The sequence below is a fragment of the Astatotilapia calliptera genome, chromosome 9 (genome assembly GCF_900246225.1).
Source record: "Astatotilapia calliptera chromosome 9, fAstCal1.2, whole genome shotgun sequence".
NCBI classification, from domain to species: Eukaryota; Metazoa; Chordata; class Actinopteri; order Cichliformes; family Cichlidae; genus Astatotilapia; species Astatotilapia calliptera.
The window spans coordinates 12,258,589-12,275,195 of record NC_039310.1 but is presented as its reverse complement, the minus strand read 5'-3'; the positions used below and the strand labels follow the sequence as shown (position 1 = coordinate 12,275,195).

Below are 16,607 nucleotides of genomic sequence, written 5' to 3'. Positions count from 1 at the left end.
TTCTCCCATCTAACTGCAGTATTGGATGTTTAAAAAAAAGTTAAAAATAATTTTTTAAAGAAAAAAAGTAAAAGCTAGCAAAGTTAGAGGTGCAACATAGCACGACATCAAAATAACAAAACACCTCTACATTATATTTGACTATCCTTTATCCTGGTTGACTTCAACTTTATATCTGTACATAATTTGACCCTTTTCAAAATAATAGTTTTATCATAAAAATAAATTCTTAAAATTGAAAGTAAAATGAAAACTGACACCTCAGACCGTCACTCAGCAGGATTAACCAGAAGTGCTTGTGTGTCACTGATGATGTGGACAGCGACAGGAACACTACCCTACCTATTCATGATGAACTCCTCTACCCAGGTAAGCTAGCGTATTACAGCCCGTCAGGTCTTTCTCCTATTAAATGTAGCTAATAATTCACTTCTGTTGTGTTTGTGCCGAATCGACAGGACGGCACCGACCAATACATTTTTGTTATTTTTACGGGAGCTAAAAAACGTGAAACAAGCCACCTGCAGAAGCAGTGCCTGTCTCCGCTGACCAATAGCGGCGCAGTTCAGAGTTCGGAGCCGAGCGGAAGTTGTTGGCTGCTTCTAGCCTGCCATCCCTGCAAATGCATGTAGCCTTTAGCAGGCTAGCACGCTTGTAAGCGCATTTTTGGCCTTTTTGTCACTGAGGACCAAAAACGTGAAAATGTTCGGAGTGTGTGAAAGATGAAGCCGAGCGAGTCGAGGGGAATGATTTTCACCGGTGTTGCCTCTGAGACTGGGGATAAGAGCACGTAAAGACACCCGGAAGTGTTGTTGAAGGTAACGAGATTGCTATTGTAGCTTACTCTGGTGAATGATAAAGCTATGTCAGGTGCGACATGTGTGGCTAACAGCAAACGTGTGGTAAGATGACGTTAATAGCTGCGTCTTTGGATTGTTAATCGTTGCTCTCTGATCAAATGACAGCCTCCATTCAGTATTCATGGCGTTAGAAACGGGTTGCTTCGTAGCCTAGCTACCGTTACCGGCTATTTAAACAGGGGTAAGAACAGTCTCTTTTTATAATGTTTTTTCATTTAGCACAGCTTTAATGTGGTGGATGCTTTGGTGAATGCTATTCAGTGGTTTTACTCGTGGCAGAATATCACTGGCCGCAACGTATCCTGAGTGGATTTGAGTCAGAGTAGTGATCACTAGCAGTTCTCATAGTTTAGAATGAAAAAAATGAAAAGAAGTCTTTAAAAGAATGTGGGGAATCAGTGACAATAATATGTGCATGCTCAATAACGAAGTATCGAAAATACTGCATCACTAAAGCCTCGCCTGGTATTTTTGCTTAAGTGTTTACTCTAAGATCTCTTGTTTGCTTTGCACTGCCTGCAAGGATCGTTTGCATACTCATATAATAGAGAATATGGCTTCATTTAGTCGCCTCATTTCAGCACAGTTCCCATGGTGTAACGTGTTCAACAGGTCTTTCTGTTGATGGCACAGCCACTCTAGTTACTTTTTTTTTTACTGTCATCATAAAAATGACCCAGTGAATGGTCACCATTTCATACACGAGGTGATGAAAGCTCAGCTCCAGGCTTAGTTTATCCGCCCCATCCTTCATTTTCTACTTTGGAATATTAGGTTAGCCTGCCTAATGCTAGTTTCTCAACTGCATGCAGTTTGAAGGGTGTATCAATCTGCATTTCGTATACACAGTAATGATGAAATGCCTCTGTGAGCTCTTTCGCTATCTTCTTATCAAAGCTGCAGTCTGTGCTTTATGCCGAAGCATCATAAAGGAGGAGCATCAAATCTTTCTTTATGTCCCTGCAGCTTCCAGCAGGCGCTGACACAATGAGTGCCAAATATGGCCTGGTGGGCTACAACAGTTCACGGAAGCACATTTCAATCTCCATCCCCTCGTCTACAGAGGTGATGTCACCTCATATAAAGTCTGTGGAGGAGCTGAGGGTTCTGGGGATCAACCTGAGCAGCTTAAGTGCACCCACACAGTTCTTTATTTGTGTGGCTGGAGTCTTCTTCTTTTACCTCATGTATGGATACTTACAGGTAACGGGGATTACGATCCTTCTTATACACACACACACACACACGTATAGTAATACAGTAAAAATGCAGTAATTACATGTGTTATTCAACATGATAACATGTGAATATATTGATTAAATAAAACTGAGACAAGGCTATTAAGGGTGTTTTGTTATGTCTTTATATTCGTCCCTCAATATAGGAGTTAATATTTTCTGTGGAAGGATTCAAGCCCTTTGGTTGGTACCTCACTCTGGTCCAGTTTGGCTTCTACTCCATGTTTGGATTAGTAGAGCTTCAGCTCACACAGGACAAACGCAGAAGGTATGATAACAGATTATGCTTTGCGCCCCAGAAGACAGCCTTTACTGTAAAACACATTTTGTGTCTGACTTTTTCTTCCTTGTTTTTTTTTTTTTTTTTTTTTAAATTTCATCTCCTCCAGGATACCAGGGAAGACCTATATGATTATAGCATTTTTAACGGTGGGCACTATGGGCCTGTCAAATACCTCTTTGGGCTACTTGAACTACCCTACACAGGTCATCTTCAAGTGCTGTAAACTCATCCCAGTCATGATTGGAGGAGTGTTTATACAAGGTCAGCTTCCTATGTTGATACTTATTTACAGTGTGCGCATTGTGTGTATTTTTGGTTCCTGCTCTGCAAAGTCTTCATCCTTGCTACTAGATGATCCGCAGGCATCAGTATTGCAGCTCTCTGTAGACCATTTCTATGCCTTTCTCATTGTAAAATAATTTGAGGGGATTTCCTGTGTTATGTAAACTGTTCAACAAATTAAAAGAACTATTTTTTGCATTTGGCTAGAATCAGTGTCACTACTGATGACATGAGATGATACCTTGACCAACTCCTTGATACCTTAGTCCAACTCCTCCAGGATGACACATTAATATGTTTGATTGCCACAAGGTTTGCTATGCTTCCCAGCACAGTCTTAAAAGCGTGGGTGAGACAGTTACTTTAGGAGAGCTGAACATGACCGTAGAATATGCATAACCCGTCAGCTGAACTGGTATCTGCTCCTTTGTGCAGGATGTGCAGAGCTACAAAAAGTGACCTCCAGAAGGCCACTGGTGTGACCAAATAATCAGAAGCAAATTTCATGAGGGTGGCATGAGGGACTGACATCCTCTAGACACCTAGCTCTCTAGATGGGAGCAGAGAGCATGTACTTTGAGTACGCGTGACAGATGTGAAAGGGTCTGGATTAACTGGGGAGAACGTTATGGTGCCTGAAACATCATGCAGCATGACTGGTTGGGTGGTGGGTCAGTGATGGTCTGGGGAGGTGAATGCATTGAGAGACGCACAGTCATCTACAGGCTAGTGAGCAGCATCCTGGCTGCCATTAGGTATCAGGATAATATCCTTGGACTATTAGTAGATTCTGTGTTGGTGCAATGGGTCCTTTGGTCCTCTTTGTCCACAACAATGCCCAGCCTCATGCAGTGAGAATTTATAGGCAGGTCCTGGAGGAGTAAGTAAGTGATAACATTGACGAATCTCACCTGACCTAAATCCAAGAGAACACCTCTGGGACATTATGTTTCTGTCCATCTTATGCCGCCAAGTTGTCCAGAAGCTCTGTGATGCAATGGTTCAGAACTGGGAGGGGATCCCCCCCCCAAGACTCCATCCTTCATCTCCTTTAGCAGCATTCCCCTGATATTGTCAGGGATGCATACAAGCACATTGGGGCTCCTTTTATTCCTAACACATTATCCAGTCCTATCAGTATTTTTTTTTTCCCCCACTGGGATTTGGTTTGTTTTCAAAGTTTTCCTTTAACTTTTTTGAATGGTATATTTATTTAGTCTGGTATTTGTTTTTTGGGTTGGCTTATAAAAGCTTAATTGGTCTTGTTCAAATGTAAATCAACAGTTAGGGTCAGCTTAAAGGTTCCTGCTTTCAGGAGATCGCCTTAGAGCATGAACCTGTTACTGTAATCTCTTAAGTTTTCATCATTTCAACAAAACTGTAATCGTACATGTAGCTCAAATCTGTTGGCACATGAGGTAACAGTCTTTTCAAAATAACTGAAAATGAAGATTTTTTTTATTATTCAGAATATAATAAAAGTGAATGTTACATCATCATTTACAGGGGGGGAAAAGTAGATTCATTTTTTCCACCTCATTTCATTCATCACATATTTCCTTTGAAGCAGTGACCACCTTTCAACTTTCAGTGCATCCTTTTCATCCACGTCTGTTGTTTTCTGTCGTGAGGGCCCGGTCGGCAGTACGTGCAGTTTCTTCCCCGCTCTTACTTCTGTCTGTCCTTTCATCCTCACACTGGCCTTCACAAGGTTCAACGTCCTGAACGTGAGAAGGGTTTCGTGCATTTTTTTTTTTTTTATTTCTTTATGTTTTTTCACCCGCCTCCTTACGTCTCTCTGGATGAATAGATGTGAGGACCACGGTCCCTCAAGGGGGTCGAGTGGAAAACAGAATTTGTTCACTCCAAATGCAAAGAGGAAAGAAAGTGGGAGAGAGGGATGGATGAACAGATGGATGGATGGATGGAGGCAGGGGTGTTGGGATGCATCTGATGTGAGGCCCTTCAAAGACGAGTCAGGGAATCAAAGCCGACCACAACCTGATGCCACGTCCCCCGTCAACCTCAAGGCATCCGTCCGTCAGCCTGTTTTTGAAAGACTCCTTCATCCTGTTGTTTTATTTCCTCCCACGTTTTTTTTTTCTTTTTTCATTTTCACAGTTTTTTTTCCTTTTTCATTCTTGCATGCACAGCCCAAGAAACTTTAAGTTGTGAACAATATCTGTTGCAAAAACTTTCTTTAGTGATGTGTTTTTACTTCAGTCCAATGTCAACTTCTGTTTATTAAAGGTGGGTCGTCATCTTTCAAAGATTTCTTTGTAAGCTGTGCTTGAGGGGAAACTCTCTCAGTTTGGTTTATTGTGCCTGGGATGTTTTAAAGTGTTACACATATCATACATTAAAGTGTAGATTTCATGCTGGTGTAGTTTTAAAAACTTTGCCTGATTTTTGTAGGTGACAAGTAAAAGAAATAGGTTTAGATTTAAGGCTTGAAAAATAAAAATATAAGATTTTAAATAACGTTTTCCTCCATCTTTATGTCCCAGGTAAACGTTATAATGTGGCTGATGTGTCTGCTGCTCTCTGCATGAGTCTGGGACTCATCTGGTTTACCCTAGCAGACAGCAAAGTGGCCCCCAACTTCAATGTCACAGGTATTTCCTTTGAGATCCACCTGCAAACTCAGATGGTCTTCGAACAGAGGCTCCTATACAAATACAGAGATGTTGCATGAGTACATTAAAGACACTGTATATATGATGTACATCTCCATAATGTAGCTGCTGACGTCTGTCACAGGTTCTTTCACTTTTACTCTTGGATCACTGAATTGTGGCTGGAAACTTTTATTTTAGTGCATAAAATGTCTATTTGTGCTCTATGAACTTCTAGAATAATATTATAATATATTTAGTTAAAGCACCTTGAGGCGTCTGTTTGAAATTGAGTAGTTTGTTAATGTTTCCCCTTCTTCACCCTGAATGGTTACATGTGCATGTTTCTGTGCACGCAGGTGTCCTTCTCATCTCCCTGGCGCTGTGTGCAGATGCTGCCATTGGAAACGTGCAAGAGAAAGCCATGAAACTCCATAACGGCTCCAACTCTGAAATGGTACACTAGTGAAATAATATAAATCCAAAGGCATTTTGATAGGATCACACATTGTTGGAGAAAAATCCCGAATGCTTTGGTTGATGGTGTGATTGAAAGTACTTCTGTTCTATGTTGTGGTAATGCCGCATTTTGTCGCTCACAGGTGCTGTACTCATACTCCATTGGTTTTGTCTACATACTGGTGGGCCTGCTGTGTGTTGGTGGGCTGGGACCGGCCGTAGCATTCTGCTCAGAGGTGAATATACCTGAAGATGATGTGATTACACATTCCTAGCTTTTAGTGGGGTTGTTTGCTTTATGTTTTCAACCGTTAGCATTGGAAGGAATGTGAAATCAGATCCTTTTAGGACTAATGTGTCAGGATCCTGTTTTTTGTATTTCAGCTTTAACCTTGTAGATTGATGATGTTTTGATGTTTTCCAGTAGCACAGGGTTGCAGTTTTTAGTGTTTTTTCATCTGGACCCTGTTCGTTTATCTGTTCTCCCCTCTTTCCTTCTCAGCATCCCGTGAAGACATATGGTTACGCGTTCTTCTTCTCTCTTACGGGTTATTTTGGGATCTCCTTTGTGCTGGCCTTAATCAAGCTCTTTGGGGCTTTGGTTGCTGTAACAGGTCAGAGTCGCAGTTTATAAAGTTTTCCTCAGAATTGTTTTATCTCGTGTGAAAACAGCATTGTTGGCATAAAAGGCAAATAGTCATATTTCAGTCAGCCACACAATTATATAGATAAAAAAAATTATCACTATCTTAACCCAGGATGTTTGTCTTTTCTTAGACATATTTTAAAAGTAATTAAGTAAAGAAATGTAACGAGTGTCACTGATGGTAACGCATCTGTGCGGGTTTCTGTGCAGTGACCACTGGGAGGAAGGCCATGACTATCGTACTTTCCTTCATGTTCTTTGCAAAACCCTTCACTTTCCAGTAAGTACCACCACCTTTTGACTTAAAACACTTTCCTCCTAGTTTAAAGTAAGTCTACAGTGTGACCGCTGACCCCCTCTTTTGACTAATAAAAAACTTGATCTGGCTTCTCTGCCCCTGGTTTTTATGTCCTCAGTCCATTTGCAGACCTCGAGTTTTCCTCCGCTCCTTCAGTTTGTCCTTCCCTCTTTTGTTCACCCTCTCACTCGCCCTCTGCGCTGTCAGAGAGTGAATCCGCTGCTCTGTTGTTCAGTGGCTCTTAAAAACTGTGTGTGTATCACGAAACAGAAAAACTTTTGTGTGTCATTGCAGCCAAATTTATTCTCCCTCCAGCTGGTGTGTGCCCTCACCCTTAACTGGACTCAGTCCCTTTTTATGGCAACAGCTAACACTTTTTAAAACCAAAAAACTGCAGTACTACAGTGTGTTATCAGTAAATGGCAGATTTAACCAAATTTATAAATACTAATTGCATCAATTTCTGAGGAGTTGTATGATATACAACACCTGTATTACACCTGGTTTGCATGTGTTTGATAGGGCAGCAGCATTGGTCCATCGTTTCAGCAAAACTCAACTTCACTCAAACTGTCCAAAAAAAAAAAGTTATGTGTTGTTATTTTAACAATGCCCTGTGGGTTTTTGTGCATGCAAACCTTTGCCCAGTGTTGCTCATTAGGACAGACTGTATCCTTGCATTTCTGTGGAAAGTAGATATTTATCCGTTTATTAACCTTTTACATCATTCAGCTGAAGCCACAAACTTCTCGGGGTGTCGTAAGTCTTCCCACATTAGTTGTATAAAACATCTAACCTCTCCGTCTTTGACCTCGTCAGGTACATCTGGGGCGGCCTTCTGGTGCTCTTTGGAATTTTTTTGAATGTTTACAGTAAAAACAAGGACAAAATGAAGCTTCCCTCCATCAAGGACCTCAGGAGCTGGCTGCTGGCGGGAAAGAAAGTCCGATTTCTTTCACAAAATGTGTAGGAGACACTCAGAGGTTCGGTGGAAGTCCTGTGCCGACAGACCACTTCTCTCTGCTACTTCCGGGATGAAATACCCACAGGATGTGCTGAAGCATATGCCGGGCCTCATCACCACTAATGTTGAGCCAAAGATGGGCACACAGGGTTCGACCTCCAATCAGCCTTACAGACAGCTGATAATAATCAAACTGTGGGAGAGGGAGTCGCTGTTTTCCATCTGCGTACCAGGACACTGCTGGTTAACCGAAGTGGCACTGTCTGCAGGAAAATGAAGGAACTGCGTTTTAAAAGGGGATCAATGCCTAGTGGGATCTTGTGAAGCAATACTTCAAAGCCCCACTGAAACTTTTTTTCCAATGTGTTGTACAACACTGAGGACATGCAGTATGAGACTTTCTAAAGGGAAGCCAGCTCATTAGCTCACCAAATTGCACAGTTTTGCACTGGAATTGAGTGAAACACTTTAACCCTCGAGTGGTTGGAGCAAAAATGAAATGTTTGAAAGAACAAGTACAGAGATACGTGGTAATCTGTATCATGTGTGAAATTACTGTCACCCATCTTAAAATAATACATATTGATTTTTTTTAAAAAGTATATTTGCCCCTGCATGTGCCAGAAAGATGGAAGAACATGTTTTTCAGGACCTTCTTTATACGTAAAAGTGGCTTTCATAAGTTTTGTTTGTTTTGGGTTTCTTGGGGTAATCCATATGTGACTCGAACCTTCATAATGTGTGTTATGTGCGATGGTCACATTTTTGGGAGTCAGTCACTCCTGAACATCAACAGCTGCCATAATTTGCTAACCATATACGTTTGGGTCAAAGGGTAAAGCTCTTTTTACAATAAAATATGTATTTAGTAATTACAGCGGTGGTGTTTTCTTTTCTTTTTTTGTCGGCCAGCCCTTATTCTCTCCTTTTGCACCACTTGAGAGAAGAATTGAAATGTTGCCAAAATGTGTGTGTGTTTATCCATCCAGTGGCCTTGGGCGTGTTTGATTAGGAGTCCTGAAAAAAGAGAGCACTGCTAGACGGAAAATAAACAGCAGTCTTCACAGCGCTGAGGCTGTCCTATTCATTTAGATCCATCGTGTGTGTGTGTGTGTGTGTCACATAAATACCAGTTCAGTTTTTCTAAATGATGGCATGATAAAGCTCACACCTGGTTCTTCCTCAGGCAAACCGCTGCTTCCCCTGCAGGGCTATTAAAGCATTTTTGGTCTGGATTTATATCCGGCTTTATTTTTTCCTCTTGTGGTTAAAAAGATTACTTGACTGACATTAGTGCGACTGCCAGTACATTCAGGACAGTGGTGTACTGCTGTTTTTCACACATTCATACAAACACTCACCCGTCTCTGAATCTCTGGTTTTAGCTTCATATCTGTGCATCTGGTTTTAATCCAGATTCAGTATCCAGTCATCACCCCGGAGATCTGTGCTCGTCCGGTCTTATTCACTCAGTATCGTGCTTTTAGCCCCTCTTAACCGCACGGCTCTTTTGATGTAAAGCACTGGATGATATGAACAATGCAGGTGTCTGTCAGTATTGTGGAAATATTGTGAGGCAAGTGTATCCTTTCATAGAGGTTTTATCATACCCTCTTCTGCACCTGCTCGCTTTCATTGTGCTCCACACAGGCTCCAAGGAGCTTGACGTTTTTCAGGCCTCATTCAGAACAAATAGACCTCTGCAGTTTTCACAGTTAATGTGTAGGCTTTTAGTCTAACAATCACATCTGTGCAAACTTTACAAAGTGGTTAGACAATGCAGTTGGACTGAGGATCATCCATCCGATCAGATGTTTCCCTTTCATTTAAAAGAATTGCACCGCAGTAGTGCTCATTTTATCGCCAATGTTGGTAGTGAAACCGTGGCCGCGGCAGTGTTTTAAGTAGCCTACGAACACGGTGAAAATGTTTGAGTCTGTCCCTCATTATCATTTGTGTTGTATGCGCATGTCTCCGGCGTGCTGTGAAATGACGGAGACTTGCCAGCTCAGCAGGAGACGGGCTGAGTGTGGCTCTCTCTGTGATCCTAATAGAGGTCCCGATATTACAGTCTCACTTCCAGGCGGGAAACCTAACGCTGGGCCAATTAGTAATTTGGTATTTCATAAAACTTGGCAGCTTGTGTGTGATGACAAACTGACAGAGATCTTCCCTCCTCCGGGGAACCTTTGGTAGTGCAGCAGTACACACACACACACACACACACACACACACACACACACACAAAGGACTACTAAGTTTTCTTCTACAGCAAAATGGCAAGTGTTGCGCAGATTGAGAGCATGTAACTCAATTGGAAAGAGAAAATTACTTTGGATGCTTTCTTGTTTGGCTGTAGATTTGAGTTTCACACAGACAAGAAAATTGGAGGAAAAACAGATGTTTTTTTCCCCTTTCTTTCTTTTTTTTTAAAGCCCGCCTTGCTTTAATACTGTCTTTGTATGATTGATGGGCAGCGAAACAGTCCATTAGAGGTTGAGGGGTCATGTTACGGGTTAAAAACATTAGTTTGCCATTACATACATTCGATGTGCGGCGTACAGAACTGCTTTATCGCTATGGGAAAGGCTATTCTCCTCCAGCTCCCTGAAAGGTCATTATGGGATGGGAAAGCCCAGTTGACCCAAGGCAAAGTACATCATTTGTCTTTTAGCACCGAGAGAACACACCTAACGAAGCCGGCTGACCCCTGTTAGAACGGTTAGGTTTTTTGCCATTTTTCAAAGCCACAGAGGAATTTGCCATCCACCGAAGTCAGCTATTTTATTTTAACTCGTGTACTTTTGCGTTATTTTGTTGTGCTGTCTAGTAATAAGTGAGTTTAGGTGGTTAGTTTTTCTTTAAACGTTGACAGGCTGTTTGAAATTCTAAATTTAAAGCAAACATCCAAGAACAGGAAACCGTTTCATTGTAAGATAAATGCAGCTGCAGTCATCTGGGATACTGCTTTTCTGTCTTTTTTTTCTCTATCCTTTACTCATTTCTTGTTCTTCATTTTACACCCTACACTTCCCAACACACACACATCCAACCAACCTCTGCTCTCGCACGGCTGAGGCCCTTCCTAATAAATAATGGGAGGTGTCCGCAGCTCATCATTCCCGCAAATAGGCTGCTATATAATATGCGGTCCACCTCAGATAGGTTGCTATATAATATGTGGTCAGACCGCGGATGGCCACATAGGGGAGTGCTGGCAGAGCCATTCATTATGGGTGCTATGTGTCAGTGAGGGCAGTAAGGTGGCGAAATGAGGGATATGCAGTTGCCCTCACACTGCTATTCACACACAGACACACACCAGATGACACAGTCCCTGTCATCGTGGGTTTAATGGGACACACACTCCCATTGTGCCTGTTGTGCCTCTTTTAAAACATGAGAACAACCTGAGGTGGAATAGGCCCTTTTCACAGGAGTCATTCTGAGAAGTCTATAAGCAGGGTAAACATGGGCGTAACTGGTAAAATGAATCAGTGTGTCGCAGATAGCTGTGCTCTAAGACAATCTTAATGGAACAACACCACCACAGTTAACGTTGTTAATTTCTGATGGGACAAGGGCCTGAATAACAGCAGTGTAACGAGATGATATGAAGATTGATTTCTAAAAGAAAAATGTATTTTTAAAGGAAACAGTTTAGCATTTGGGGAAGCAGCTTATTCTGCTAATAGTGCTCGTGATTGGTAAATGGACTGGCACTTATGTAGTGTCTTTCTACTCAGTTGAATAATCAAAGCATTTTCTTACTGCAAGGCACATTCACACACATGCATTCAGACAGCATTCATATATCTATGCCTACACACTCTAACGTTCACACATACTCGGGCTCCGATGGACACCACAGGGGCAACTCGGGGTTCAAGTACCTTGCCTAAGAAAACTCCGACACCGACCGTCTGATTGGTAGGATGAATATGAAGCTACAACTAGCAACTAGCTAGCAAGACTCTGCCCGAACTTAACAAAAAAGTGAACTACTAGCACCTTAATGTATAAAAACTTAGACAGTAGATGTGGAATGCAAAGCATGCCTGAAGCTTCATATTATTTCAGTGCATTTCCACAACCTCAAGTAGGATTATGTTACTATTTTTGGAAGAACATGCAGTACTTTCCTGTTTTGTCATCAGTGTGAGGTTGCCACAAAGCAGTGGAGTTTTTTTGTTTTTTTTCCCTTAATGCGTTTTCAAGGTGCTGTAAGGCAGATATTATCACCTTTGGACGGAGCTGACTAGCTGTTACTGCTCTTTGTGCTAAGCTGACCAGCTGCTGGCTGTAGCTGAAACATAGCCCCAAGGCTGATTCTCAGTAAAAGACCAAATTACATCTCCAAAATTCAAACTTCTGCACCGAATTAGAAATTTAAATGAGCTGAGGTTCGTTTAATAGCTTTCCCCCTTTTCTTAGGCCTTCTTTCTGTCGTTCTCTCTCATCTCCTCCTGATGCTCTCATTTCTTCTCTCATTATGTATCTTCTCTTTCCTTTCATTACCTTCCTTCACTCCACCTCCACCTCCCCACCTTTTCCTCCCTCTTTTCCTTCACTCTCCACAACAGCCTTGCTTCACACCTCTTCATCCTCCTACCTCAGACTCATTACACCCCACCCACCCGTACCAGCCAGCGCAAGAAGCTCTCCTCATATAATATGATGGCCATCTGCTAGGCTGAGCCATGCTTCTCAAAAAGCCCCAGGGCTGGATGTTTATCTGTCGTCCCCCTCGCAAACTCCTTTAAGGATGAGAAACATATCAGCAATCATCGCAGCTACAATTAGCACAGGTGCTCCTGAGCTGTAAAGTGATCAGGAGAAATGGGAGGAAACATAATTGAAGTGGATTAGAGCAGAGAAGTGGGAGGGAAAAAATGAAATAAAAATTCTGGAGGCTTGGACAGCAGCCCCCTTTTTTGTATACTGCTGTTTGAAATTCACTGTGCTGTGATTAAAACTGGTGCAGAGCGGCGGTGGAAGTCCTGGCAAGGAGTTTTGGTATTTAACAGCTGTCTAGTGTTTTTCTAGCCCACTGTTTTCTCAAATGTGGTCCTGTCATGTTGAAATATGGAGCTGGAGAGCGTGCCGGTGCCTTCTATAACCGAGATCGTGACTTTTTATGCGTGAACTGCATGTATTTTTTTTATCGTTTTACCTAAGGAGCTTGACAGGACTGTGCGTGTGTGTGTTACTCTTAAGAGTCTGACAAACCAAGCCTTCTTCTTGTCTTCATCTGCTGAAACATGGCAGCAAACATTTGCGCACACACTTACAAAACCGTACTGTACTGCGCGCACACGCACACACTCGCGCACACACACCATTTTGGTTGCTCAAGCACGGTCGAAATATTCCACAGCAGTCACTCATGAAGAGAAATTCTTAATAATAAATATCCAGCCAATAATGAATGTGCTGCTGGCTGCAGTTGTCTTGGGGGCATAATATCTAATTTCCTCCCAATGTTTCATATCCCTACTCCTGCATGTCGACACAGTCCATCATTACACCCCAATGCAGGTTCCTATCACTTTTATTTATTTTTCAAATCAATATATAAATCAAAGCCTGGACAGATGAGATCCAATAAATTACAGAGTGCCGGACAAATGCAGAATGTTAACTGTGTGCCAGGAGAGGAGATTCCCATGGGTGCTGCCTGCTGCTGTTCTGTGTTGTGTGCTACAGCAAAATCTACTAAATGTCATATTAAATCACAGCTAACTTGAATATTACTCAGCGCTGTTTTTAATACAGGTGGAAAAACTCCTCCAAGGCCTTACGTGAATAAGTTTTGTGAAATTTCTTCCATCTGTTCTTATGATCTTTATATTTTATCTCATATCTTATTGAGTTAGTTATTTTATTTTTGCTAAAATAAAAAAAAATTAAGGATTAGACAAGCAAGTCACTGATGCTCTCTGAGGTTTAGGAGCAGTAGCGGAAACTGAGCCGTAGTGTAGCATTTGCAGCTGAATTGCCCAGTGAGGATCGATACCATTTTGCGTCCCGTACCGTCAGGCATTCGCTTAAATTTAACTGGGGGGATGCAAAACAGAGCGGCATAGTGATGATGCTCAGTACATCAGCCACAGTGTGTGAGTCACCTCCTCCTGGTCCAAGCTCAGCCACATGGAAAAACAGGAGGGTTAGTGTGAGAAGAGGACGAAATGGGGGCAAGTGCCCAGTGAAACAGAGCATAGAGAACAGTGGAGAAGACTCGCCTGCCCCATAAACCTCCAGCTGCCATGCTGAATTGTCACTGAGGACTCGCTTAGGTGCAGGGGGCTCACCAGTCAGCCGGGGTATAGACCCATAACATGAAGGGCGGGCTCACAAGACACACAGACTCAGAGCTATACCTGAGTGTAGCAATCTTCGCTATCAGCAGGGAATATGTTGCCATCAGGCCCCATAACATCAGAGCACACCTCGGCACTGACACCGCATGACATGCATATGTGCGGAGGCAGCGTGAGGCGATGCCGGGCCAGGCAGCAGCGGGGGTTTGAAGGAGATTCCCACTGACAGTGGTCCAGTAGAGGGGGATGGGGATCCCCACTACAAAGGAAAAAGCAAAGCCACATAGGAATTAAGAACGAGAAAGAAAGGCTGATTTAATACTTCCCTATAAATACATACCTCTAATATATAGCTGTTTCATTGTAGAAAAAAGATATATATATATATATATATATATACAGAGTACTTAATGTCGAGAATATTAATTATGAGCTTTAACAATAGAAACAGACCTCATGAGTCTATTACAAGGGATGGAAAACTGCAACAAATGCTTATTTTCCATCATTTATTATCTATTAATGTTTTAAATGTTTTCACAGTTGGTTAGCTTAATCATTTGATCATCTAGTCAAGGTTGTCTCAGAAACTCCCGTGCCATTCTGTTAATTTCCTGTCTTGCTAGGCCCTACTGTTAGCTCTAAAGCTAAAGACAATCTCTGACTATTACATGAATTTAAACAAATCCTCAGATGGTCCAGAGGCTTGAACTAGAAAAAAAAGTCAAATTGTCACTGTTACTTTGTGCCTCAGTCGCTCAATCTGATATCACTCATTTTGGCTTGCTAGTAGCCTTAGCTAACTTAATGGCTAATGCTAACAGAATTCTCTGACAATGTGACCGGTCAGTTGCGATGCTGATCCTGGACTAACATTATTATGATGTCAGAACAACACCAACACAGGGATCTTCAATCTGCAAGGCTAATCAGTGCTATAAGGGTCTTGTAGGAATACTCAAATACACGAATACTCTTCGCCTGATGTGCAATTCATTTACAGTGTCCACATGTGACAAGACAGATCAGGATGGTGTTTTATGGGAAACAAAAGAAAAAGACAAGTTAAAAAAATTAAAAACTGTTTAAAACAAACATAAGTCTACTTAACTGAGACAAAACCCAAGGCTAGGCCCATTGTTACTGGACAACTGGCGACTGGGCAACTAGCCAGCACTTCAACCTTGCAGTACCGCCCCCGTCTCTTCATTATAAAGCTTTAGCTACTCCTTTCAAAACAAAGCATGAAAAATACAAAAGCTATCCTAAGATGCTCGATAAAGATTATTCGACGTAAACAGCAATCAGTTCCCACTCCCCACTTTTCAACCACACGTTGAACTCCCGACCCCTCCCACTAAAAAAAGGTTTGGAATCGCTCACTTTCTTTTCACCAAGATGGTGCCAACATAAAGCAGAGCGCCGAGCCCTCTGACACTACAGTAATGCTGATAATAGACATTAATTTGCAAAAATATAGGGTTTTGAAAGAGCAGGTCCTGTGTAGTTACTTTATAGTATGAAAATCATGAAAATAATCTCAAATGAATTCACATGGATTTAACTTGGTGTAGCTAAGATTTGAGGGAAATCAGTGAAGGAATAGTCAGGGTACTCTGCAATCCACCAATTTTCATGTCAATTTTAATAAAACAATCATACAGCCAGTAAACCCATATCAGACACACTCTTAATGAAAGTTTAAAAAGTAGAATAACAAGTAACAAGTAGAATTAGAACAAGAGTAATTTCCGCTAAAACACCTTCAACCATTTTACCTCTTGAAACAGTTACGTACAGTAGCTGCTAACGCTACACTAAGAAACGAGATCTCATTTAAAAACAATAGCAAAGCACAAGGCAGTTGTTCTAATATGGAGAGTATAAAGAATAAATAATCCAGTTGTCTGCAGTGCCCAACGCAAAGCAATTTAACGCATCAGTGGCAGCTGCCTATTAATTTCCTGTAGAAGGAGAGAGGGGGGAGTGTAACCACTGATTGGGGGGACAACGCAGCCCCATCATGTATCACTTCAGAGCCAAATAACACGCGCACGTGCAAACAATTGCCTGCTCGTACACACTCATACAAGCAAACACATGGGTGTCATGATTGTAATCGCGCCGTCGTTTTCCCTCACAATGTCAGCGGCTGCGTGGAAGCGAGATGGCACTATATGGCCCACAGTGAATTAAAAGGGAAAGCCTACAGATAGAGATGCCCATATGTGACTCCTGTCTTTAGGGTGTCGCATCAATAATGGCTCCCCCAGGGTTAGACGTCCCCGCTTCTTGTATGCATTTGTCGAAAATCCCTGTCTGCTTTAATTAGGCACCCGGATTCTGATCCCCTCCTCTGTTTCTCAAATAACTGCACCAATATTGCTGTCTGGCTCTGGTCCAAACAGCAACACCTCTGACACGAGAAGGGGGGGGGGGACCACGATGCTATAAATCCAGAGGTATTTGGACAGGGGCCAGCACTTGTCCCAAACTACCACTGTGGTGGCAATACGCACGCAGGGGGCACGCTGGAAAAAAACAAATCCAAAGAACTTCCTACAGTTTTCTTCTGTCTCTTCCTTCTCGGGCCTTTTATTGTGAAAACGATCTCTGCTAAAAGTTTTAAATATTTCCCAGGA

The 16,607-nt window shown here is 42.1% G+C and overlaps 1 protein-coding gene across 3 annotated transcripts; it reads left to right on the top strand.

Annotated features, from left to right (window-relative positions):
- The first annotated feature begins 276 nt into the window (after window positions 1-276).
- Window positions 277-8,522, top strand: slc35b3 (solute carrier family 35 member B3). Of its 3 annotated transcripts, none has more exons than XM_026179621.1 (10): window positions 277-369; window positions 1,827-2,063; window positions 2,245-2,366; window positions 2,488-2,642; window positions 5,171-5,278; window positions 5,638-5,735; window positions 5,881-5,973; window positions 6,240-6,351; window positions 6,594-6,663; window positions 7,501-8,522. In XM_026179621.1, exons 1-10 carry the CDS (start codon window positions 310-312, stop codon window positions 7,649-7,651), a joined length of 1,206 nt encoding a protein of 401 aa, XP_026035406.1. In that variant the 5' UTR covers window positions 277-309; the 3' UTR covers window positions 7,652-8,522. The 3 variants fall into 3 exon arrangements, with proteins under 3 accessions (XP_026035406.1, XP_026035407.1, XP_026035408.1); XM_026179622.1 differs by lacking the exon at window positions 277-369 and adding an exon at window positions 393-818; XM_026179623.1 differs by lacking the exon at window positions 277-369 and adding an exon at window positions 832-1,041.
- Window positions 8,523-16,607: the final 8,085 nt, after the last annotated feature.